Source organism: Oculina patagonica, chromosome 4 (assembly GCF_052425735.1).
Source record: "Oculina patagonica isolate OP01 chromosome 4, crgOcupat, whole genome shotgun sequence".
NCBI lineage: Eukaryota > Metazoa > Cnidaria > Anthozoa > Scleractinia > Oculinidae > Oculina > Oculina patagonica.
In genome coordinates, this window is record NC_135761.1 from 26,615,735 (window position 1) to 26,641,288 (window position 25,554).

General features: G+C 39.8%; 1 protein-coding gene across 1 annotated transcript in view; it reads right to left on the reverse strand.

The window, feature by feature from the left end:
• Positions 1–8,059: 8,059 nt before the first annotated feature.
• LOC144650048 (polycystin-1-like protein 2) overlaps positions 8,060–25,554 on the reverse strand; it is a 117,830-nt gene continuing 100,335 nt past the window's right edge. Inside the window, 9 exon segments of the mRNA XM_078509692.1 lie at positions 8,060–10,197; positions 10,887–10,936; positions 14,904–15,022; positions 15,990–17,240; positions 18,132–18,368; positions 19,402–20,130; positions 23,818–24,069; positions 24,285–24,470; positions 24,993–25,118. Of these exon segments, the coding sequence (XP_078365818.1) occupies positions 8,495–10,197; positions 10,887–10,936; positions 14,904–15,022; positions 15,990–17,240; positions 18,132–18,368; positions 19,402–20,130; positions 23,818–24,069; positions 24,285–24,470; positions 24,993–25,118 (4,653 nt within the window). The 3' untranslated portion in view covers positions 8,060–8,494.

The following is a 25,554-nucleotide window of genomic DNA, read 5'->3' on the forward strand; positions in this document are numbered from 1 at the left end:
ATCCTTTTTGTGACAAATTAAACCTTCCTTCTTTTAATAAAACAGGTTTTTATTTCAAACGGAAATTTAGCGATTAGTCCTCCTTCAACTTTGAGCAATCCCTTTTTTTCGTCATTAAATTTTGTGGTGACCGGATTTTCATTAACAATAAATAATGGATTTTGGTTAAATAATTTTCAATATTAGAAGAGTTCTGAATCCTATGGTTCGAACATTTTATTTATACTGTCATGGTGTTTAATAAGAAAGAATATTCACAACGAATTCAAACAGGAACATTTATTCTTAATCCGCCTGCAAACAGAAGTTCGAGAATGGTGACACCGGAGGTTTTGTTTACAAGCTTCCTGTAGTGGACGTCTTCAATATTTTTTTTTATTAACACCAACCGAACAAGAAAATTAGATGTAATTTCCAAAAAGATAAGGGTGCTTTAATAAGCTAGTCGGTTTAAAAATCTTGCTTAAAGGAACTTTAACTCATGTATATAATAAGTACAACAATGGTCCGACCTCGACAAAAAATACTTTGTGCGCGCTCTGCTGCGCGGTCACAGTTGCTTGCATTTTCGGCAGGTAACTAATATTAGCAGCTTAGTATAACTATATTTTAAGATTTGGTTTTGTGTCCTTTTTAAGCTAATCTGAGCGAATTCGTAGAGTATACTTTTAGTGGCCAGCAGAATTAGTTATGTTTATGCGTAAAGGTTAACTTGCACTAAATACGATTTTTTTTACAAACTTCTATTCGCTTTATAAAATAGACTACTTTAAGTCCTTATAAAAGAACGTATTTGTTCTCGCGGTGTTAATTATTAGCGCAACTTGAACATGACTAAACTCGGGAACTTGACTGTAAACACTGTGAAAAAGACCAATAATAAATGAAAATGGTTTAAAGAGTTTTGTCAAGAGTAGAACATTCAAGAATAGAACATTTGATGCGGAAAAGGCGATATTAGTTGATGTTTGACAAGTTCCTCGGCCAATTTTTTAAGATGTCTGTTTATTTATGTTGAAAACGGAATTAAGCTGCTAATCTGCAGGTTAAAATGTCTCAACGATCAGCCTGAGTATATCTTCACTCTAAATCTTCGGACTCTTTGCTATGACAACCATTGCAGCGATTTCTGTGCGTTCACTGAATATTCAGCCACCCACGGCTTGAGATTCAGCTTCCAAGAAGACACAACAAAGCGCGTAAAAATTGATCGCGGTATCTGAGGTTTTTGTTCAGTTATCCCACGAAAACTACCGTATCTATTCGATTTAACGCCTCCCTCGAATAAACACCGCATTTTAGAGCAGAAATATCAATAAACGCCGCATCACGATGCGGCGTTTATTCTAATAATAGACTCGAAAAGCAAATGAAAACTACCGTATTTATTCGATTAAACGCCTCCCTCGAATAAACACCGCATTTTAGAGCAGAAATATCAATAAATATTAATCAATAAACGCCGCCCTTGAATAAACGCGCATCACGATGCGGCGTTTATTCTAATAATAGACTCGAAAAGCAAATGCAGTCATTTTCAAGCTTGAGCAAGCCTAAAATAATTATTTTCCTTAATTGTAACAATGCTTCCAGAATGAGAAAAATAATAAATAACTTATTAACCTCGTTTTTTCGGCCCGTACTTTAAAATACGGATACTTGTTTGTCCCTTAGATTTATGGCCCGCACACTTCGCGCTCGGGTTGTATGTCAACGGGAAAACACTCGTTCAGCTCTTACAGTACGGACCTGGAACTTGATTAATATGTGGTTTTGGATAACGTTATAGATCCCAGTGGAGACTGGAGCATGCGGCCGACATAAGATAAAAACAGAACCCAATCCAACGATTTATCGGTGCTATTTTCTAGAATAGCTATTAAAACAAAAATTCTGAAGGATGGTCAATTTTCTTTGTTGTAGACAGAATGCATGCATGCATGCATACACGATTTACTGAGGCAAGCTACTTCTGGTCAGTCACGTTCAAGTCCACAGAAATCATATTTGCTTAGTAAATAATTGTTTTTGGAACTGCAATTAATTTCCTGTAGAAACCTAGGAGAAACTGAGAAAAACGAAACAGATAAAATTGAGATCTTCTCTCACAAAAGTAAAACAGTGATGACAAATAAATATATAGTGACTCTTTATTCATTCGATTGACGCAGGAGAACACAAAGCAAATCGTGACTATCCATGACAAGCCTTTGAAAGAAAAGCTGAACGAAAAAGGAAATTTTTTTTTAGCGAGAGTAAACATGCCCAGGCCGTTCTCTTTTTTAGTAAATTGACAGTTCTTTCCCAGAACTTAACTGGCCTTCGCATGTCTTTTTCGAGTTGTAGGTATGACCAAAAGTCCATAATCTCTGGATTATCATGACGGACTTCTGGTATGACAGGCTATTTTTACTCCTTTATTTTGCTCCTTCGCTTCCCTTTAATCCGTCTTACAAATGCAAAACGCGTGCGCATGTATTGCGTGTCAGTACTGGAATCGAGACAAGAGGCCGTCTCACATTTCATTATTTACTTCCTCCTTTGAGCATAAGACACCTTTTTCGAGTTTGAAATTGTAAAGGCCCGGTAATACGGGCAACATTTTTGTTCAACTTGTCTCGCAACATTGTTGCAGTGCAAGTTGAACGAGTTGTTGCCCGTATTACTACCGCGCGCGCAACTTGTCTCGCAACAAATTTCGGTGTTGCAATTTGAAAAGAATTGTTGCAAAAAGTAGAACTCGGTTCTACTTTGTGCAACATGTTGCTGCAACTTGCAACATCGAAATTTGTTGCGAGACAAGTTGCGCGCGCGGTAGTAATACGGACAACAACTCGTTCACTGCAATGCAACAATGTTGCGAGACAAGTTGAACAAAAATGTTGCCCGTATTACTGGGCCTTAATACACGGCCGCAACAATAACCAAAATCGTGAACTGTACGAATTCTCGAATTATTAACTAAGCGTGATTTTTTGAATGCAGGAGACTAAGGGACAAACGCTGTGTTTCAGTACACTATATTTCAGTGCATTTCGCTTCATCTGCTGAAGTCAAGCCCACGACCTCTGGATTAAAAGTGATAATGTACATCCACTGCGCCATGTCGCCAAAACGTTAAACCCTTGGGAGAAAATCGTTTATCAGTTTTGATTACCATGGCAGGATGGTAAATGTTGTTTACAGTGGTCATGCACTTAGCTTCGAGATAGCAAGGTTTCTAGGCATCCCACTCAATCAGAGAAAACAAATACAGTAAAAACCCGCGAGTAAGAACCTGTATTTTCCAAAGCTAGCCTAAACAGGTACTTACATGAATGGTTATTGTCACAGTTTAGACTATTTAGGTTCTTAATCATAACTATAACAAAATTCTCGAATCTGATTGTTTCTTAGCAAGCCCTATTTTTCACCAAATTGGAGGGCGCACAGCTTAAGTGTCGAATAACAAATTACAACGGCAATTTTCCAATGATGAAGAGACAGAAGTCCCGAAACGTCTGGGATTATCCACACAAATTAGCGCAGAAACGAAACTCTTATTCTATTATGTGATTGTCAAACTTTGTTATCGGACACCTTGTTATTGGACACCTTGTTATTACAAGGTGTCCAATAACAAGGTGTCCGATAACAAAGTTTGCGTGCTGCGCATGCGCGTGCTTTTTTTTTTTGGGGGGGGGGTCTTATTGTGACTGAATACTTACATACATACATATACATACGTATACTTTATTTATACACGGTAAAAACATCAGTTACAAGGATTAAAAACACACACAAAAAAACTTATACATGTTTGCCGTGTGGGAGCACGAGGGAGACATCAGGCAGTTGGTAAGTCTTTTAAATTGGCTAAAGGAACTAGCAGCTCTGGCATCGTGGGGAAGGCTATTCCACAACTTTGCCCCACTGTAACAGAAACTTCGTCGTGCTCGGTTGAATCATTGAAAAAATCCATGATGAAGTGTGCGCTAGTCACACGAAACATAGCCTGCGTGGCAGGCGTCAATAGGGGAGGGGAAGGGAGAGGGGGAGAGGATATTACACGGCATGAGGACCCGCATAGGACATTTTTCGGTTCGCTGTTGGAAGCCAACGTTGCTAGAGACGCCATACGTAATTATATAGTAGAATCGCAAAAATGTGTGAATCCTCGCAGTGGAGGTGAATTTCATCTTGATTGATAATTTCGACGTTCGCAGCTTGCATTTTATTTGTTTTTTATTTATTTTTTAACTGAGAAAGATAACAGTTGTACCAGTAAGCCTGATAGCTGAATTATAACGGATTATATTCATGTATATTAGTGTACAGTTCTAAAAATCTTTTAAAACAATGTTTAAATCTGTTTATCGTTCACTTTGGTTCATTTCACGCAGCGAAGTCATTGTGGCACGGCGTGAAGCCGCGATTGTAGGTTTATCTGGAAAACAACGCGTGGAAACTTTAACTTGAGGATTGATTCGATAGTAGTTATATCAATTGTTCGCTATGTCAGTTTTCATTCTGCGTTTACTTCAGATGCAACTTGTTTCGTTTTTCTTCAATGCGGGATGCTCGCGTATTAAATTCAGTTTCTTTGTCTTTAACGTTGATTGATTGCAGACGTGTCGCGTTAATAACCGCAAGCAGAGCGCGCACTAACGTCAAAATTATCTGAAAACCCAAACCGCACAGCGAGCGATCGAAAAAAAAAAAAGATATCGCAATGTTTTTGTTTGCTATTTATAAGCGCGTATTAAAAGCTGTCCATTTCGCTAAGGTGTCCATCCATTATTCAATGCAGACACTCTTTGAGCTTGTCGTGAGTGTGAGTGTGTACAAGAATAGCGAGTATATTGTGTTGTGAAATTTCACGCCTCGAATAAAGCTCTAACGAGGAATAGCTATGCGCCAGAAAATTCCCCAACAAGCAATGGAATAATGAATAAAAAGACGCGAAAAACGTGACACGAGACACTGAGCCCAAAGGGGCTTTTGATCGTTTATTTGTATGAATGTAACAACATTTTACTGTGAGACGTTATTCAGATATCCTACGTGAACGCCTTTAGACGTCTTATTTGAGACGAAAGCTGCTTTTCAAACACACATACAAAAAAACGACAAGGCGTATTTGAGTGCCCAAACTAGTCAACTGTTAAATTAAAATACAGCTCGCCGCGGCTATTCGCATCGTAACTAGAGAAAACAATACTATTCTTTTGTTAAGTGAGCCATCCAACGATCGATTTTCAAAAGGTCTTCGCACGAAAAATACGGGAAGCAAGCAAAAGGTGCATTCTTAACAAGCACAATATAAAATCACGGCAGTATCAAATCTCTTCAAACTTGGACTACCAAATTATATAACCCTCCCCGAATCCCGCACCCCCTCCCGCTGAAGAAGCCTTTTTCAGTTGGATACATCCCACTAAAATATGCAGGAAGTTTCATAATGCCATAACGTTCTACCTCACAGAATCACGGGCGTGCCACCTAGTGTTTCTGTTGCAGTTCTTGCACTTAGGAGTTTAGTAGAAAATCATGGCATTATCAAATATCCCCACATTCGGACAACCCCAATTCCCCCCTGCCCCATAAAAAAAACCCTTCTTAGAGTTGGATAGAATCGGGGAAAATATGCAGGAAGTTTCATAATGCCATAACGTTCTAACTCACAGAATCACGGGCGTGCCACCTAGTGTTTCTGTTGCAGTTCTTGCACTTAGGAGTTTAGTAGAAAATCATGGCATTATCAAATATCCCCACATTCGGACAACCCCAATTCCCCCCTGCCCGATAAAAAAAAACCCTTCTTAGAGTTGGATAGAATCGGGAAAAATATGCAGGAAGTTTCATAATGCCATGACGTTCTACCTCACAGAATCACGGGCGTGCCACCTAGTGTTTCTGTTGCAGTTCTTGCACTTAGGAGTTTAGTAGAAAATCATGGCATTATCAAATATCCCCACATTCGTACAACCCCAATTCCCCCCTGCCCCGTAAAAAAATCCTTCTTAGAGTTGGATAGAATCGGGAAAAATATGCAGGAATTTTCATAATGCCATAACGTTCTACCTCACAGAATCACGGGCGTGCCACCTAGTGTTTCTGTTGCAGTTCTTGCACTTAGGAGTTTAGTAGAAAATCATGGCATTATCAAATATCCCCACATTCGGACAACCCCAATTCCCCCTGCCCCATAAAAAACCCTTCTTAGAGTTGGATAGAAACGGGAAAAATATGCAGGAAGTTTCATAATGCCATAACGTTCTACCTCACAGAATCACGGGCGTGCCACGGGCTCAAAGATATGAATTTTATGTTCGAGTGGCAGAAACGATATCGAAGACCAGATGTAGTTGATGTTGCCGATTTATATTATATTGTTTTCGAATAATCGAGCCAGTTTTACAAATCAGCGTTCGTCTTCATAGAAAATACAAAGCACCCGTGCCCAGGATATAGAAACACTAACTGAATTCCAATCAAACAAAATTACTTGTCAACTAAATAACACGTTTATAGAACTGAAAGCATCACTGACTTAGACTTGAATCTGATGCGGCAAAGTCTTGACGGCCGATCGATAGTTTTCAACTGCTTTTGTTTTCTTCTTTATGACATCTTGCACTTGTGAAATCCTAAATAATTCCCTCTAAAAACCTTGAAATCGTCAAGGTTTCCATTATCGTTTTTTCGTTCTTAACTTTTTTGGAAAACTCATTCTTTTTCGTTGCTTAGTTTAACAAATTAAACCTTCGTGTCGATGCTTGCTAACAGCAAACGACACGAAACCCAATTCATTCAATAAAGTAGAAAAGGGGCAAATAGTGACGTTAATGAGCGATATGCCACTCGCAAGAGTGTCATTCGGAAAATATGCCACTCGGGTCCCAGATGGAGTGGCGTATGGAATCTACGAGTGGTTTAGTTCGCAGTAAGACACTCTCCTCCATGTAATAAATAGTTATCCTAACTATGATACCAATTTTGCTTGGATTCTTCAAGTTGCCCGATCACACAATTATTTTCCCTGCGTGCTTAAGTAACATCGGGCAGGAGCGCTCCTGCATCGGGGTGAAAATATTTTGTGACATGTTTTTTGCGCCGAACAAACACCGGGTGTGTTTAATTCGAGGTTCCGGCGTTTATTTGCGGTCGAGCAAACAAGTAAATGTATTCTCTTAAATAAAAATACCTAGAATGGATGCTTACATTTATGTCACGGTGAGTTTTAGTGAGGACAGTATAAGATGAATGACTGTATTTCCCTTTTTATGTGCTTATGCTTGCGTCCAGTTAAGGTTATTTTTTATGTCCAGTGAAAACCAGCCTTCACGGGCAGGGTAACACAGAGTGAGTCGTTACAAACGATAGAAGTTGTTTCAGATTCCCAGGGAATTACCCCCCAAATATTCATCAAAGTTACGAATCGAACTCCTTCACGCTTTGTAAACAGCCAACCTTTCAGTCCCCTTCCAGTTGGGCTTTTTAATAAGTTTGTTTGAACTCAGTTAGCACGATTTTTGCTAAAAACATTGACAATTAATGATTTTTATAAGTAAATTAATTTAATTTATTTATTACCAATTTTAAGAGCACTGATTTTAATTCGAAAGGCACCTTTTATGGTTGTTCGGTTTTAAAAATCAAGATGGAAAAATGTTTCTTCTTGGCAGCCATGGCAGCCTTTACAATGGTCTCAACAACTCTAACTAATTTCCTCGCTCTCATTTCTGGGTTCAAATGGGCCTATTTACAGCTTAGTTAGGTAATAAAAAAAAACATCCAGTACGATATTGGACAAATTTTCAACTTATATTATATGGTCTCAGACTCGCAAAATTCATTGTTGTTCCACAGATACGAAAATTAAAATTAAAATTACATTGTGCAGTGTTTTCTTACTGGAAAACATTTGTCTACGGAATTAGAGCTAAGTTGTATTAATTTTATGGTGCATTTGTGTGAGCCCGATCTATTTCTTATCTTAACCATCTCTCATGGGCGACACGGCGGCCTAATGGTTACGCTATACTCCGGATCCAGCTCACATGGGCGACGCGGCGGCCTAATGGTTACGCTATACTCCGGATCCATCGGTCTGGGTTCTAGCCCTGGCCGGGGCCACGGCGAATTTATTGTTGGGGGGTGGGGGAGGGGGGGGGGGGGGTCATCCTACGATGAACTAACATCCCATCCAGGGGGGAGAAGGAATACCGCTACTAGTCTAATGCTACGAAAATCCGGATAAGCTCCGTCCTGATGGGCCACAAGACTCGAACGCTGACTTAACCTTATCGAAACATTTCTTAACGTCACGGCTGTGCATTCCTGCTACAAACCTAGCTTATAATTGATATAGCGTGAAAAAAAGAAACTATTCTAGGAAATTCCTAGAGAATCTCTACCTTACATGCGACATTTCTTTTGCCGAGATATTTAATAACTAATCCATTTTCTATCACCGTACGCGCATGTTTAAAAGATCAAGCGAATGCATCATTCACAGATCCTGTGACTTTTCACCGACTAGCAGTTGGTCTAAGGACTTAAAAATCCCCATTTTGTGGCATAAGAAGTGAAAAGTCCTTTCTTCTTCGGCATGTCCTTGGACTATGTTATCCAAGCGCTGGAACAGGACTCTCTTAGTCTTTTGTAGTCTCCCCAGTTGCGAATTTATGACATGTTCTTTGAAGCGTACTTTCTTTCCTTTCTTTTTATTGTTATGGCGATCTTCGGAGTTGACATCCTTCAGGCTTCCAATGATATTACTGACCTTATCAAAGGAGCATTTTCTTCTCTGGTTTCGTGGTTTCTCATTTGCTGATCCTTGGATCATTTGCTCCCTAGAAGCTCTGATGGCTTGGCTTATTAGATCAAAGTTTATCGTAGAACTGTTCCTGGAATTACCTTCAGGAGTTGTAGCATCTGTTTTGCTGTTTTCGTTGAGGTTCACTCGCCGTAGACTATTACTAATCGCATCAAAAAAAGCCTTTCTTTCCCTTGTGCTTTTCCACTTACATTCGTCTACAAGGTCGAACATTTCATTTTTCTTTGCGGCGTCCTTTGCTTCCACCAAGGCGTCGTTCAAGATAACAATGAAAAAATTTATTAACAGTATAGTAATAATTGCAAGAATCGTTACGCAAAAGATCCTACCAAGAGTCTTGTTGATGGCTGCCAATTCGTTAATAGGCCTAGCTCTGACTCGACCCAAAGTTAACTCGAGCTGAAAAAATGTCCCTCGTAAAACCGACGAGTATTGCTCGGATCCAGTTCCGAAGGTCATGATACCGAAGTGTAGGAAAGCCACGAACTGAATTAAAAAAACAACCACGAATGAGAAAAGATGTCGCGCAGATATCTTCACTGTTTTCGCAAATAAGGCAACCTGTTTGTTGAAGCGAATAAGCCGCAATAGTTTTACAGTGACGGTAAAAGTTAGGATGCCCAATACAGCATTCTCGGCTTCACACCAAATGTCTGCCTCTTGAAAATTTATATTCGCGTAAACGTTTTGTTGCAATTTTCTAATCACTAAAGTGATTCTGTCCGACTGTACAATATGCATAGCAATAGCTGTTATTGACAAAACCATTTGGAATATTTCTAACCAGTTCCAAAAGGATTTGAAATAACGAGACCATTGTTTCCAAAGCTTGTAACACTCTCGTCCGAGATACAGCAGTACGAATACAACGAATAAAAGTGCACAGATTAAATATAGCGGACGTGATGCGGTTTCCGTGGAATACAAAGAAATAACTTCAGTTTTTGTGAAAGGTGCTCTGTATCCAGAGGCTTCGACTTCGAAGAAATATGTTCCGATTCCTAAAACATTTACTGAAGGATTGAACGTGGAGAATTCCACGACAACAGCTCTGGTCTGTCTATCCAACCAATCATATTTTTGTAAATTTTTGATTACGCTAACAGCTGTTGCGGTATTGTATCCCAAATCCGCGATGTACCCTCCCCCAGGGTACAACGAGAATTGTCCCCATTTCGTTCCTGTGTGACTCTCCCCAGCTGATTGATATCTCCACGGCTTCGGGCAAGCTAGGAGTAGCTCGTCACGACTGGTTACGTTTTTGATGGGCTTCCATCCCGGTTTACTGAAAGCTCTTCTCTCCTCGTTTGCTTCCGAGTATCCTTCGTAGCAGACCGGGGAGATTTTGGTTATATTGGCCATGATGTTACAGGATGCTGAAATGACAAGTTAAATAAACATTACAGGAATTTCAAAAACAGAACACGAATAATTTATAGTCTTTATATGGTGTGTAGACAAATTTCCTGTGATTTGTGTAATAACAATAATTGTAAATTGGTAAATCAGTTTTCTTTCCTAGTATACTAAGTTGCCTCGCTATCATCGCGCGATTAGTTGCTAAGCAATTTTGAACTCGGCGACTGCAATTCGCCATCTGGGCCGGGTTGTTCAAACAACGATAATGCTAACCTAGGATAAGTATCAATCTGGATTTCAGGTTTTCAACTCAGTTTTTAATGAAGTTTCTGTTTAGGTTTTTTGTCTTCCAATTTTGACGACGACTCATGATCTCAAACTTCAAAACACTTTAACACTAGAGAATTAAAATCTCGATCAACGTTTAATCCTGGGATAGTGTTAATCGACTATTTAATCGAGATGTATCGAAGGAGCTGTATTAAGGCTGAGCCTCTGTAAGGCTTTTGGTACGAAGTTGTTGTGGCAATGATTGCTTATGTAAAACATTGCGCTTTGGGTCTGGCATTAAGCGACGATTTCGTACAAATGTTGAATGAATCTATTTAACAATTAACTTATAAGAAATTATGTTTTATCTCCTTCTTCCTTAATATAACTGTAAATTAAACCTGATTCTGTCAACGGAAAGACAAATTAAACTTACTGGGTTTAACTCTCAGTTGCCTTGCTCGAGCCATTCCAACTAAAACAGACATGAGGACCCGCACGCCTTAGCAACCTGCGATAGTGTCGGCCATGGGTACATTCAGTGCACCGATTTCGCAATAGTAAACAATAGGCGTGTTGACAGATCTTGCAATTTGAAGCTCGGTAAAGCTCGCAGGAGGAGTGCAAAACATCAGTCACAACTCATCACTTGACAGATGTAATGAGATGTTCGCCAAGACTTTCGCTATAAATAACTTTATCAATCTGCAGGATTCGGCAATTAAAGTGATGTGGGGAGATCGTATTTTTTTTTTATTAGCCGCGCTATGCAAGCAAAGTCAATATTAAATATGAATAACAAGGATCTAAAGTTATAATAATTGACGAACAAAAAACAAAACAAAGCACCAGAAAGCATTTGTATATAACATCAAACATTTGTAGGGGAAAAATAAATTTAAAATTAATTCCCCTGCTTTCAAGAATGTAGTCCGCAAATCTGGGCCACAGCTTCGTTTTCGTCGCTTTAAAATTATGCTCTTGAGCACTGTATCGCAGAATGAGAAGACGAAAAGCTCCAGATTTTCTTGGACTGAAGCTGCGCGCGGTCTCGTAAGATGATGTTGTCACTGTGTTGTCAACACTTATACGTTACGTGGATCAATTTTCGTGTCTGGCGGTAGAATAAATTATGTTAAGCGGCGCGCGAACTCGCTTGGCGGAAAAAAAGTCAGGTATGTCACTACAAACATATTTTGATTTGAGAATTGTATGCTTCAATAGCACGATGGTCATATCGACATTGGTCAACTGAATCGGTCATCATTCTAACGAAGTTGCATGAAGCGGCCTGGACCGGGCGCCAGGAAGATACTTCACATAATATGCCAAATCGTTCATGTTACTGGCGCATGAAAAGAGAATTGTTCTGTCGGTAGTAGAAAAGGTTTGTTGTGTCTGTTATGCAAAAGCACCTGTATAAGCTTGCCTGCGGATTTTCTTAATTTTATGTTTCGATCAGATAGAATTTTCACATCGATGGACCGGATTGAATGCACTGTGTCCAGGTAAGTCTGTTTCGTGCTTTGTTTACAACGTGGTCAAACCGAGTGATGCGAAAAGTCAAAATCGAAAATATCGATGATTGCGAGAAATTCAATTATTTTACTGTTACTAAACTATTTCATTACATTTATTGGGGAACAAACAATTTGGTAGTCAGAATGTGGGGATATTTGATAATGCCATACTGTTCTACAACTCCTAAGTGCAAATATTTAACAACTGCAACAGAAACACTAGGTGGCACGCCCGTGATTCTGTGAGTAAGAACGTTATGCCATTATGAAACTTTCTGCATAATTTTCCAGGTTGTATCCAACTCTAAATGGTTTTTTAAGGGGCAGGGGGGAATTGGGCGAACAAACAATTTGGTTGTCAGAATGTGGGGATATTTGATAATGCCATGATTTTCTACTAAACTCCTAAGTGCAAGAACTGCAACAAAAACACTAGGTGGCACGCCCGTGATTCTGTGAGTTTATAGAACGTTCTGGAATTATGAAACTTCCTGCATTTTTTTCCCGATTCTATTCAACTCCACGAAGGGGTTTTTCACGGGGCAGGGGAAATTAGGGTTGTCCGAATGTGGGGATATTCTATCATAATGCCATGATTTTCTACAAAACTCCTAAGTGCAAGAACTGCAACAGAAACACTAGGTGGCACGCCCGTGATTCTGTGAGTTTATAGAACGTTATGGGATTATGAAACTTCCTGCATTTTTTCCCGATTCCATTCAACTCCACGAAGGGGTTTTCCCGGGGCAGGGGGAATTAGGGTTGTCCGAATGTGGGGATATTTGATAATGCCATGATTTTCTGCTAAACTCCTAAGTGCAAGAACTGCAACAGAAACACTAGGTGGCACGCCCGTGATTCTGTGAGTTTATAGAACGTTATGGGATTATGAAACTTCCTGCATTTTTTCCCGATTCCATTCAACTCCACGAAGGGGTTTTCCCGGGGCAGGGGGAATTAGGGTTGTCCGAATGTGGGGATATTTGATAATGCCATGATTTTCTGCTAAACTCCTAAGTGCAAGAACTGCAACAGAAACACTAGGTGGCACGCCCGTGATTCTGTGAGTTTATAGAACGTTATGGGATTATGAAACTTCCTGCATTTTTTCCCGATTCCATTCAACTCCACGAAGGGGTTTTCCCGGGGCAGGGGGAATTAGGGTTGTCCGAATGTGGGGATATTTGATAATGCCATGATTTTGTGCTAAACTCCTAAGTGCAAGAACTGCAACAGAAACACTAGGTGGCACGCCCGTGATTCTGTGAGTTTATAGAACGTTATGGAATTATGAAACTTCCTGCATTTTTTCCCGATTTTATTCAACTCCACGAAGGGGTTTTTTCACGGGGCAGGGGGAATTAGGGTTGTACGAATGTGGGGATATTTGATAATGCCATGATTTTGTGCTAAACTCCTAAGTGCAAGAACTGCAACAGAAACACTAGGTGGCACGCCCGTGATTCTGTGAGTTTATAGAACGTTCTGGAATTATGAAACTTCCTTCATTTTTTCCCCGATTCTATTCAACTCCACGAAGGGGTTTTTCACGGGGCAGGGTAAATTAGGGTTGTCCGAATGTGGGAATATTTCATAATGCCATGATTTTCTACAAAACTCCTAAGTGCAAGAACTGCAACAGAAACACTAGGTGGCACGCCCGTGATTCTGTGAGTTTATAGAACGTTATGGAATTATGAAATATTTCCCGATTTTATCCAACTCTAAGAGGTTTTGTTTTTAAGGGGCAGGGGGAATTGGGGCTGTCCGAATGTGGGGATATTTGCTAATGCCATGATTTTCTACAAAACTTCTAAGTGAAATCGGCATATAATTTGGTAGTTCGAGTTTGAAGAGATTGGATAGTGCCATGATTTTATATTGTGCTTGTTAAGAATGCACCTTTTTTTTTTTTGCTTTCCGTGTTTTTCGTGCGAAGACATTTAGATTAATTGATCGCATGAAACATGTTTTTACATTCATACCAATAAAGGATCAAAAGCCCCTTTGGGTTCAGTGTGTCGTGTTACGTTTTTCGCGTCTTTTTATTCGTTATTCCATAACTTGCTGGGTAATTTTCTGGCGCACAGCTAACTTATTCGAGGCGTGAAAATTAATAACACAATACTCGCTATTCTTGTACACACCAGCTCACGACAAGCTGAAAGAGTGTCTGCATTTAATAATGGATGGACACCTTAGCGACATGGACAGTTTTTGATACGCGCTTATAAATAGCAAACAAAAACATTGCGATATCTTTGATCGCTTACTAGTATACTGTGCAGTTTGTGTTTTCAGATAATGTTTACGTTAGCGGGCGCTCTGCTTGCGGTTATTAACGTGATAGGTCTGTTATCAGTCAACATAAAAGGTTGTGACTACGATGAAGACAAAGAAACTGAAACGGCTGAATTAAATACGTGTGCATCTCGCATTGAAGAAAAACGAAATCAGTTGTCACTGAAGCAAACACAGAATGAAAACTGACAAAGCGAGCAATTGATATAACTACTATCGAATCAATCCTCAAACTAAATTTTTCACGCGTTGTTTTCCAGAAAAACTTACAATCGCGGCTTCACGCCGTGTCGCAGTGACTTCGCTGGGTGAAATGAACCAAAGTGAACGATAAACAGATTTAAACATTGTTTTAAATGATTTTTAGAACTGTACACTGATCAGTATAATCCGTTATAATTTAGCTATCCCGCTTACTGGTACAACTGTTATCTTTCTCTGTTAAAAAATAAAATAAAAACCAAATAGAATGCAAGCTGTGATTACGCTGAAATTGTCAATCAAGATGAGATTCACCTCCAACTGCGAGGATTCACACATTTTTGCGATTCTGCTATATAATTACATATGGCGTCTGTAGCAACGTTGGCTTCCAACAGCGAACAGAAAAATGTCCTATGCGGGTCCTCATGCGTTTGTTGCCAATGTACATGGTTTGATTTTCTTGCTGCCCGTTGTACCATCGACCGGCAAACACACCCGGAACAAAGACGTCATTCAGCCAGCTCCAGTACTTTGTGTTGTTCACAGCCTGGCATGGAAATTAAAGAAAGAAAATGGTGTGAGGTAAACATATTGATTGTATTGATTAAACCCGTGGGGAAATATTTGGTGGAGTTACCTTTTTCCCAGTTTTATGGACCAAGCCGAAAGTAACCTGAGGTTATTCCATAAACTTACTAAAAGAAGATGTAATTTAAGATTTTTAATTTAATAAGATGGTTAGACTCGTTGTATCTTTTACCGCTAAAAGGTTTGGATCTTCCTGCATACAGCTGTGCTGTCCACTTCTCAGATGCGTCTCATTCTGAGGATGGGGTGAATTGACCTCCCCCCAAAATAACATTATTCCGAATTATTTTAGAATAGCTGATTGTTTATTTTGTGGTCGGAATAATAAGAGTCGTGCATACTTGAGCAGTTTTTAGGTTCTTCCCGCTTCGTCCAAGCCTTTGCTATTGTAACCTGGCTGCTATACTATTTATTAAGGACATTTTAATAAGTCGTCATGGCTCGCTTGGTGAATAGCGGCTCTATAATATATCCGCTCTCTCTAGCTGCTCCGGCTATTTCTTTTTTCTTTCTAAAAGCCACGATCCAGAGAGGAAATGACGTCTTATTTCGAAATATTTCAAGTATTTTGCTCTCTGGTTATTCCAGAAAGAGGTCAATTAGACCCACCCTTAGTTGCCAAAAGGATCAATTTTGGTCAATCACAACAAATGCAGACAAATTAATTTTGGCTTTAAAAATAATAAATGGTTTTTTAATGGTCACACCAAGATGCTCTCATATTTCGAAGTCTACACAGGCGGAGGGGGGGGGGGGGTAATCTGCCTCCCCACCCTTCTTGTTTTTAACTAACCAAGCATAGAGCTCACTAAATGAAAAAAACAAAAAAACAAAAAACAAAACAAGACAAACAAACAAACTAATCCAGTAATTTGTCAGTCAGTTAACAGTTAATCCAAAGCAGCTTCTTTGTAGGCTGCACTCACCTTGTGAAAATGGGGTAGCCCATCTCGGATAGACTTCGTCATCAGATATCGATAATCATTTCTGTTACCATAGCACACCACCATCAGCAAGAAAACGAAGATAACGTAAAAGAAAAGTTCCACGAAAAACCGCGACAAGTTTTGTTTTCTGGTTTGACGTTTTCTCATCTCCTCCACTTCAGTAAGCTTCAGTGTCCACAATCTGTGTTGTGAAAAACTATGTTCACCTTCATCAATGCTTTCATTTTCTTTATGTCTACTCGTCTTCCATTTGAGAATGACCGCTAGCAAAAGAACTATGAAGAATACTTTAAACGGCTCCATAATTATCACATTCTGAGTGAATGATATGAACATCGATGACAGCCATTGCTCACTGATGCTCTTTCCCCAGGTCAAACTGTAGAAGATGGTAAACGTCGCTGACAGAGTACAAGAACAAACGAAGAAGAACCAGGCGAGATAAGTGAGCCACTTTACTTTGGAGCAACATCGAGATTCAATTGTTGACTTTCCAGCTCCTTTTTGAAACAGAAACGTTATAAGGATGTTAATTGGTGCGATGATAAGCGTGCTTTTGATGCCAATCATAACTTGCCTCGATGAGAATTTCAACGGTCCTAACTGAATGCCTTGTTCTGATTTGCTAACCAACTTATAGAACATCGCGTTGGCGAGCATAGCTGTCAGTAATACTGAAAGACAACACGACGCCCGCTGTACTCTTGTAAACCGGTTTCTCCTTGCCTTCGCTACAACTGAAATCCAAATATGCATTTCTGTGAGGCCTTTCCACCACCGTTTTACAACTTCATGGCTAAAATGCAGTTGATTTGGCACTTGCTCGATCATTCGCTCAATTCGACCGTCTTCTCGTTCCAGGGCAAGCCACTGGCTGCTGGCGAATGCCCATGATTTATCGACTGCTTTGTCCACAATCACGATTTCCTCTAGAAACCACGAAGGGCTCTCGCCAGAGTTATCATGGCCAATCCGCACTCCCTGAATCGCACCAAGCCGGTTGTGAACATAAAAAACGAAGACATCTGTGTTTCCCCGAGAAAAAAGAAATTTATTCACGCCAGGTTCCTCTGAGCTGAGCTGAATAATTCCAGTGCTATCATCAGCACCGTATATCTCGATGGCAACTTTAGCTGTCGTGCCGGAATTTGTCCACACACCAGTTGAAATTATTATCTCGTATTCGTGTAAGCTGTTTACTGTGGATGGTAGCTGTACTGGCAAAACATTCTAGAAATCAATGTTGATGACATGCAGTTATTGCAGCATCAAATTTTTTCATTAATGATGACAATAAATAATAGTCAGTAATGAAGCAGATGAAGCTGTGATTTCCAAGACTCAATCTTCACAAAGGGCTACTCATAGGCTTCCACTCAGTGGTGAGAAAGCAAAAGCCGGTTCTACAAGCACAACCAGCTTTGAAAACTAGCAGCTTCTTCAGGAATATTTTAGACGAGCAAGAGTTGCAATAGAAAAAGAGGCCGAGAGAGGAAGGTTGGGGCGAATTAAAACAAACAATAAAAATAATAATAAAAAAAAAACACACCCACACACACAAGGGAGTGCGAGGAGATGAAAAAAGTGTTTCTCTCTCTTTGCCGCCCCCTTCCTACCCTCTTTCACTCGTGTTTTTGAATACAAACGCTCGACTTCCAAAAATCGCCTGCAGTGCGACATAACTTGCCAATTTCAATAACCTGAATCTAGCCCAATATACATGTTAAAGAAGGGCCAAAGAAACAATAGCTGATCAGTTCAGTATTTTTCGCCTGATACATGATTAATAGTCTCTTTCTTGCAAGGTAAACTCTGTGAATTTTAAAATGGAGTAAATGTAACACTACGAACTGTCAGTCAACGGTTTGTGTTGGAGAAAACTTGAATCCTATCTTAAAAAAGAAAAAAAAACAGCAAGATAAAACAAACACACACGCAAGGTTTTCTTGAGATGAGCTGTCAATCATACATCAAAAATCAACTTTCGCAGAACTTATAAGCTATCGCCGGATGTCAGTGCAGTTCGTGCTATGTTCACTCATTATATAATGGCAGATTTTACAATAAAACATTACACTGGTTTGATTCCACAACATGGTTAAATTTATTACCGGTACTTACATATCTAGCGTCCACTTTATCCGCTTTTCTGGCGATAACCAGCACGGTAAAATAACATACAAGAACAACAGCCACCGTCACAATAACTGCAACATTTCCATTTTCTTCAATATTTTTAAACTGGACCAGGACCTTGTCAAAATCGATTGGATTCGGTTTAACTGAAAGATCTCCTCCAAATGACGTCAGGTGGTTACAGGAACAGTTGATAAATCCGTTCAATGTTGCTGATAATACCTGCAAATAACAGATACAAAGGCATTTAGTTTGGAATTATTCAGATCCCTGTCCTTTGTTATCCAAAAGAAATAATAAATCACTCCAATCTGACTAGTTCAGGGCAGACAGATTTATCAATAGCTAGCAGCCTGAGACACCAAGCGTGTTATATGAGAAATACTCAAATCTGATGGGTTCTCCCATTCTTTTCACCAATAGCGCACGCGTTGCTCATGAAAGGGAAAATTTTTCTTGATTTTTTTGCTTGAAAATAGAGTGAATTCGTGTAACCCGTTTTTTATATGTTAATGAGTCGTATAATATTCTAATGTTTGTGTACAATAAAACAATACACGAGTGGTCAGAAAACCTCAAAGAAATCACTTTAATAGTTATACAGAAAATAAGTATAAACAGGACGTGTCTTTCTTTAAGAACTTCAAGAACATGTTCAACCTAAATCGAAGATTAGTTTGTTTTTCTTCACGGGATGTTAAATATAAAATGTTTGTCTAAAATCGCAAGACAATTCAAGGCATGATAAATTTTAAGCCCCGTTATCTGTTTTGGTTTTTACATATTGGTAAATGCTTGAATTTTAACCTGACTTCCACATGCAAATAATTACGATTTATCCGCAATTTTCTGTTTTCCTGTACAGCTCATTTAAATATTACACGGCGCATTTGCATATAAAAAACGGGTTACACGAATTCACTCTAATGTATAAAATTGTAGCTTTAAATTTTGGTTTGCAATATTCAAGCGTCTACTGAAATACGGTGATTAGATTAATCGTCCTCGTTTTCTGTGAGCAATAGTCGACTAGGCTGCGCCTCGAATTTTGACTGCCTCGTTGACTATTCGCTCATAGAAAACTCGGGCTCATACTCCAATTGATAACTGAAAGCACTCGAGTGCAAAAACAAAGACAACTGTCAAGATCGCTTGGCGTCTTGCAAACATTACGAAGGTTGCCTGAAGGCTTCCAAAAATCGCTGATCGCGAAGAAACAAATGGGACGTCAACCAGGAAAGATGACATAACTTACTTGACAGCCGTCTGTTATCCACATTTCCCGCTCCTCTGATCAATACACACAGCTCCCCAGTGCTACCCTCAGAGTATAGTTCTGATCAGTCTTAGAATCATATACTGGCACAACAGTTACATTCTTGCTCTGAGGAGGAGTGGGAGGGGGATCCTTGACTTCGACGCACGAGCGCTTTTCTCGTCTATTTCCAAAACACGATCTTTTCTTTCTTTTGTGGGAGTTATTCAAAATTTTTTTATAGCTTTGAACTCCAAGAAAGTATTTTCCAGGTCGCTTGGCCAGAGTTTTTATTGGAAAAGACTGACTAAACGAACACTCAGTTTTACCATCCTTTTTGCCATGTGCAGTCAGTGTCCAAACGCACCTTCCGTTACTGGAGACAGTGGCATTGAGGTCATGCTCTTTGGTGGTTGGCCGCTGACCATATCGTATGTAAACAATCAGATGTGTACTTGCATCTCCAGGCGTGATTTCCACTATAATGAAGGTGTTTTCGTTTTCGACATCGATCTTGTGAAAACGTAAATTTTTATTGGTGAAATACTGCGGATTTTCTGAGGATATTGTCCGAGGTTTCAATGGTATGATAACCGTGACACCGTTTGAGAGATTTGCTAGTTTGATCACCTTTCTCCTTTCGTCTTTTAATTCCAGAGCTAGGACATCAGAGTTGACTCGTTGTTTAGTACTGTCCCAGGTGTAAGGGTTGAATGGGATCGACAGCATCTGCCATAAGAATAAATACGTTTTTAAAAAATATACGTGATTATTTAAGGTTGGTTTCGTCATATAGTAATCGCCCCGATCATTTCGATCGCCTTGATCGTTTACAACCGCCGAGACGGTTGGAGGTGATCCAGGCGAGTAAGGGAAAAGAAGCTAGACAGAAGCGTAGATTTGGATTCGCGAAATATTTTAAAAAAGGAAGAGTATGAAACGTACAGTTTCTCCTATAGCTTTCCAACTGTTTAACCTAGTATGATTATTTTTAAGGTGGCTCAACTGGATTTTTTAGGGGTAACACCGCTCAACTTTTAGAATTAACTGCGTCGCCATTAACAATGCTATCCAGGGGCGTAGCCAGGATTTTTGTATAGGGGGGTTCCAAATGTGAATTGTAATTGTTATGGTAAAACTGCTCCTCTAGGGCATGCTCCCCCGGGAAATTTTGAAATTTGCGGTCCCCAGAAATGGCATCTCCTTGATTCTAAGCATAAATTTTTTAGCAATTTTAGCGTCAATTGAAGCTAGTATTTCTTAGAAGGGAAGCTCAAATTCCCGCGTACCAGGTAATTTTTCTGGCGTACCATTCACTCCCGGCGTACCGTCACTCACTAGTCAGCTAGTATATCAGCCAGAAGTAGGCGCCGTGGATGCTTCCGTGCAAAAATGTCGACTGTTGCACTAATGTCAATTTGTCTGTTGTAATGTATGTTCATAAGAGCAAGTCCTGACTCTCGCTCGCTGGTCATTGTAGCCCGCAGGTATGTCTTTAGTCTGCGCAATGTGCTGAACGATCGCTCACATTCTGCAGAAGTAATTGGCAACGTACACAAGATGTGCAGCAACTTGTTCACATTTGGATAAAAATCACTGTCACATTACCTTTTACTAGTAAAAAATCCTGTTATAGAACGCTGCATATTGAATCGAATCTTCGCTTCTTTCGACTTTCCCGCCGTGACCATTGATCTGACAACAGAGTGGCGTCAGCCGACCATGTGCCTGTTGTGTGCAGATTTGAAAACGAGGCAACCAAAAGCGCTGGATCCCACGTACAACGCAGGCTTGTGTACACGAAATTTTGTAATTGTAAACACAAGGTGATAATTTATAGATTTCATTTTATTTTCTTGAAAATTTCATTTTTCTAATCTGGCGGAATTAAAGGGGGGTTCTAATAATATTTTTTCTCTTGAATTAGCTATTGCGATATCCCGAAGGGGGGTTCCGGAACCCCTGGAACCCTCCCCTGGCTACGCCACTGCTATCCAGACCTTGACGCAAACAGCAAGCAGCACCCACAAAATCATCAATGTATCTCTTGTGCAGTTGCGGCACGAAACCAGAGTACTGAGACATGATAGCCTCCTCTACGTAACCAACAAATAATAGGCATGCGTAATTAGGGCCACTCCTCCTACTTGTTGATAAAACTCTCAATTAAAAGAGAATGTGTTGAGGGTCAACACAAGTTCTGCAAGCCGTGTAAGAGTGGACGTTTGAGAATCTTGGACAGGTCGTTTGTCGAGGAAGTGGGCCAAAGCCTGAAGACCGCATTCATTCGGTACGACGGTGTATAGAGACTTGATGTCCATGGTAAAAATGAAGCACTGGTTGTGGTTGTCATTATTGAAGCGAAAGGAGTCGAAAATCTGCAGGGCATGATTTGTGTCCTTGGTTTAAGTATTAAGTCCACGAACAAGGGGAGCCATAATTTCATCCAGATAAGCGGAGATGTTTTCTGTAGGACAGCTACAGGCCGATACAATTATTGGCCTTCCAATAGGACTGGACACAATGGTGGCTGATGGCGTTGGCTGATGGTGATAATTCGCAGCTACTGATCATGTTCTGCACCACAGATTTTATGACGCGCTGGTTTTCTTGAGTGTTATCATTATTGAGGCGCTGGTAAAAGTCTACTGTTTTGGGGGCCATGTTGGTCTGTGTTGAGTTCTGAGCAATATTAAACAGTATTATTCTGAACAGTTTGAATCGCTTCGATTGTCTCTCTTGCTTAAAAGTAGTTCTCATAAAATCGTTAACGATCGCTCCGGTCTGCAAACAATCGTTCGGATAGAACAGGGGAGATCCAAACGATCGCGATCACCCGATCACCGCAGGCATTAGCGATCATCTGTGTAATGTTCTCACATAATTGACCCGATCGTATCTTGCTTGAGATTTAGCTAAACATGTAACCGACCCATAACTGTGGTCTTTAATGCCATCTCGTGCAGCTAGGTAAGTCCATTAGGGCGCGTTGGATATGAGATGGTAGATAGCCAACAAGGCGCGAAGCGCCGAGTTGGCTATAACGATTTCATATCCAACAAGCGCGAGTGAAATACAAAGAAATTGTTTTATTAAAAACTCTCAAAGAAATGTAAAATTTGAGCTCCCTAGCTGTTTTCGTTGACGCGTATCGGCTAGTTTTTTTATGGTCAATGGTATATGAGCTCATATGCAATTGCCTGTTAACCAATCAAAACTCAATCAAAATTAACCAATCAAAATTGCAAAATACCCTAGCTAGTTTTTAATAAATTGCTATGTACCTGATTGAAGAAACGTTGACCTATAAAAAAAAGTAAATCATGAACGATGCAACCCAAATGTTTACTAGGAGCCGGTTGGAAAAAATAATCCCTATTTGTGACAGAATAAACATTATGATATGACAGGTTACATAAATCATGCTTGTTAGGCCCTAAAAGAAGTTCCCACGTAAAAGCCAGGTTGCTTACTGTCGATGGTATGTACTAAGATGTCGCGGATGTTACGATCACGGCGATAGGCAATCAGCAGCGGCTGAGGAAATAGGTCTCTTGTTTCTGGGTCGTCTGTTAATATGCAGAAGTTACACAGAAGGATTCTCTTGATTCATTTGAAGGGAGGTTGGTATTGCAAACGGTCCTGTTGCAGGGAAAAGTACCTTTTGGATGGTTTGGGGGTTGGTCTGCGGTAGGCTGTTGTACATGTCCAGATCACCACAGCGTAGTATTTACCAATTTTTCATTTATACATTTAGTACCTAAGGACGCTGCGCAGGTATTTTCAAACGTAATTACTAATGTTGGGAGAACACTAAAAAAGCTTGTAAATCACTCGCTGATTTACAAACTTATCTTGTGTTCTCCCAACATCCATCCATACATAAGTTTATTGCGCCGGTAAACCCCTAGAGAGTGTGGTCTATTGCTTAAGGACCTCTCTTGCATCCAAAGCACGTTGTTTGGCTATTTATTAGTCACGTGACCCTCGTTTAACTCAAATGTATCTCATGCAGGCTACAATGCAAAACATATTTTCTCAAGGTAGCACAGAATAACTTTTACACAGAAAGTTGAGTGCGTTTATGGAAGACACGTGATTGTCACGTTTCACTGCTGTATCTAGCATTTTTCTTCAAAATAGAGCCACAAGGAAATGAGTTTCTTTTCAAACCTCTCAAATAAAGGAATTAGCCATGTGGTGGCCGAGAAAGATTCCAAGATCTGTTTGGTTTTCTGTGAGCATTTATTTAAATCCTTTGTCGTTATTTGTTAAAAAAATATTTAACTGTCTTGTCAATCAGATTTGTTTTTGTAGAATCTTGCTGTTCCCCTTGGGAATATTGAGATTCAATGGAAAACAAACGTAACTGTCGGGACCAGTCATAAGTGTCAGTAGTTATAGCAGTATCCATACCTGAGTATCAACAAAACTTGATCCTGTTATTCTGGACAGATTTAATGCTCTCTCATCAGTTGGTAAAACAAATCTGCCATTTCCTCCTTCAATCTTCATTCCAACAAGTTTATCTGGGCTATGGCGCCCTAAGGTTATGGTCAGTTCTTTTATCCCAATCGATATCACTTTCTCGTCCGGGACGCTTAAAGCTAGTAATGCGTCTCCAACTAAGCTGATAATTTTTATGGAAGTAGTGACTAAACTTTTACCCTGTAAAAAATAAAACTTATAAACACATTTGATTTATAAATCCAACGCCAAAGTTGTCACATCTGGTTAAATCATGACTTAACTAAGGTAGTGAACCAGTCGGAATGTTTTCCGGTAAAAAACCTAATCGGCAGAAATTATGGAAATCACACGAAGGGCTGATTCTTGATTGTGTTTCCAAGACAGTGACAGTTGAGATGTTTCGACATAAATACCTGTTCTTGTAGACCTGAACCCAAATCTCCTGAAGCAATCACTGCTCCTGCTTTTAGTAAACTGTTAAGACATGAGCCCAAGTTTTCTGCAGATTGGATGATCAGCGGTATGTCCGCCACATCTTTCAATTGGGCAGTCCTCCATAAGAGTGATGTCATATTATTAATGGCAGATAACGAGGAGGCCTATAAAATCAAAGGAGAGTCGGTGACAGAATTACTTTATGTTGACAACTGTGATTTACAAATTCTTGTACCTCGCAATGTGGTTAAGTTAACAGTTTTAATGTTTTTAGTTGGAGCATGACTATTTCTTATTCATAAAGAAAGATAAACCCGTCTTCAAGAAAATGTGATTGTTGTATTCTACAGGTTGTCTTCGAGGCTTGTGTGGGGGAGGAGGGATATTATTAAAAACAACTTAATGCCACAATTATTCGAAAAGTCTTAGCCTTGTATTGTCAAGCAACCAAATAAATACTCATGGAATGACGACGCATAAATTTTGTAGAGCTTATGTCACTCTTTAAACCAGCATGCGCAATTGTGCCTCAAAAAGGAAAAGTAAATTGGGCGTCATCAAAGTGGGAAACAGATGTAATGACACCTCCCTCTCCTTCCTCACCAGCCCCTGCCCCAACTAGTACTCCCACCCCTCCCCCCACCCCTCCACCCGTCACCTTTATGCTGAGCTCAGTATTCACTCACCAGTGATGTCGAAGACACTGTTTCTGTTTTCCGAAGACCTGAACCTATCACAGAGGAGATTTGCAAAAGGTCTGGAATACTCTTCACTTGCAGTGAGATGATGCTTTTGATGATAAAGTCTTGAATCTGTAAACAGAGGGCCGTGATTAAGAACGTTAGATAGATTTCAGTGAATGTATCACGACAACAGAAAAAATACATTCAACATTTGTAGTGTCTAGTTTACTGAGAGTGAGTAAGCTTGGTTTTCTAAAAGGCAAAGTTCAATAAATTTGTAATCTAATCTAATGATAAATTGCAAATATCTTTAATTGGGTAATTTCAGTATACTTACTACACGGCAACAATTTTTGGCAAGTGCAATAGTCAGAATAGTTTTCCTCGAGGTTGAAAACTTAGCCAGAGTTTCATTTACTTTACGGGCCCGTAAAGCAATTCTTAGTTATCTGTATCTTAAAACAGAGAAGTGTATACGCCTAAAAACTTTGTATGAAGGGAGCCTCTGTTCATATTTTAAATATCTGAATAAATGTCAGCTGTGAAATCACAAGGTTTAAGAACT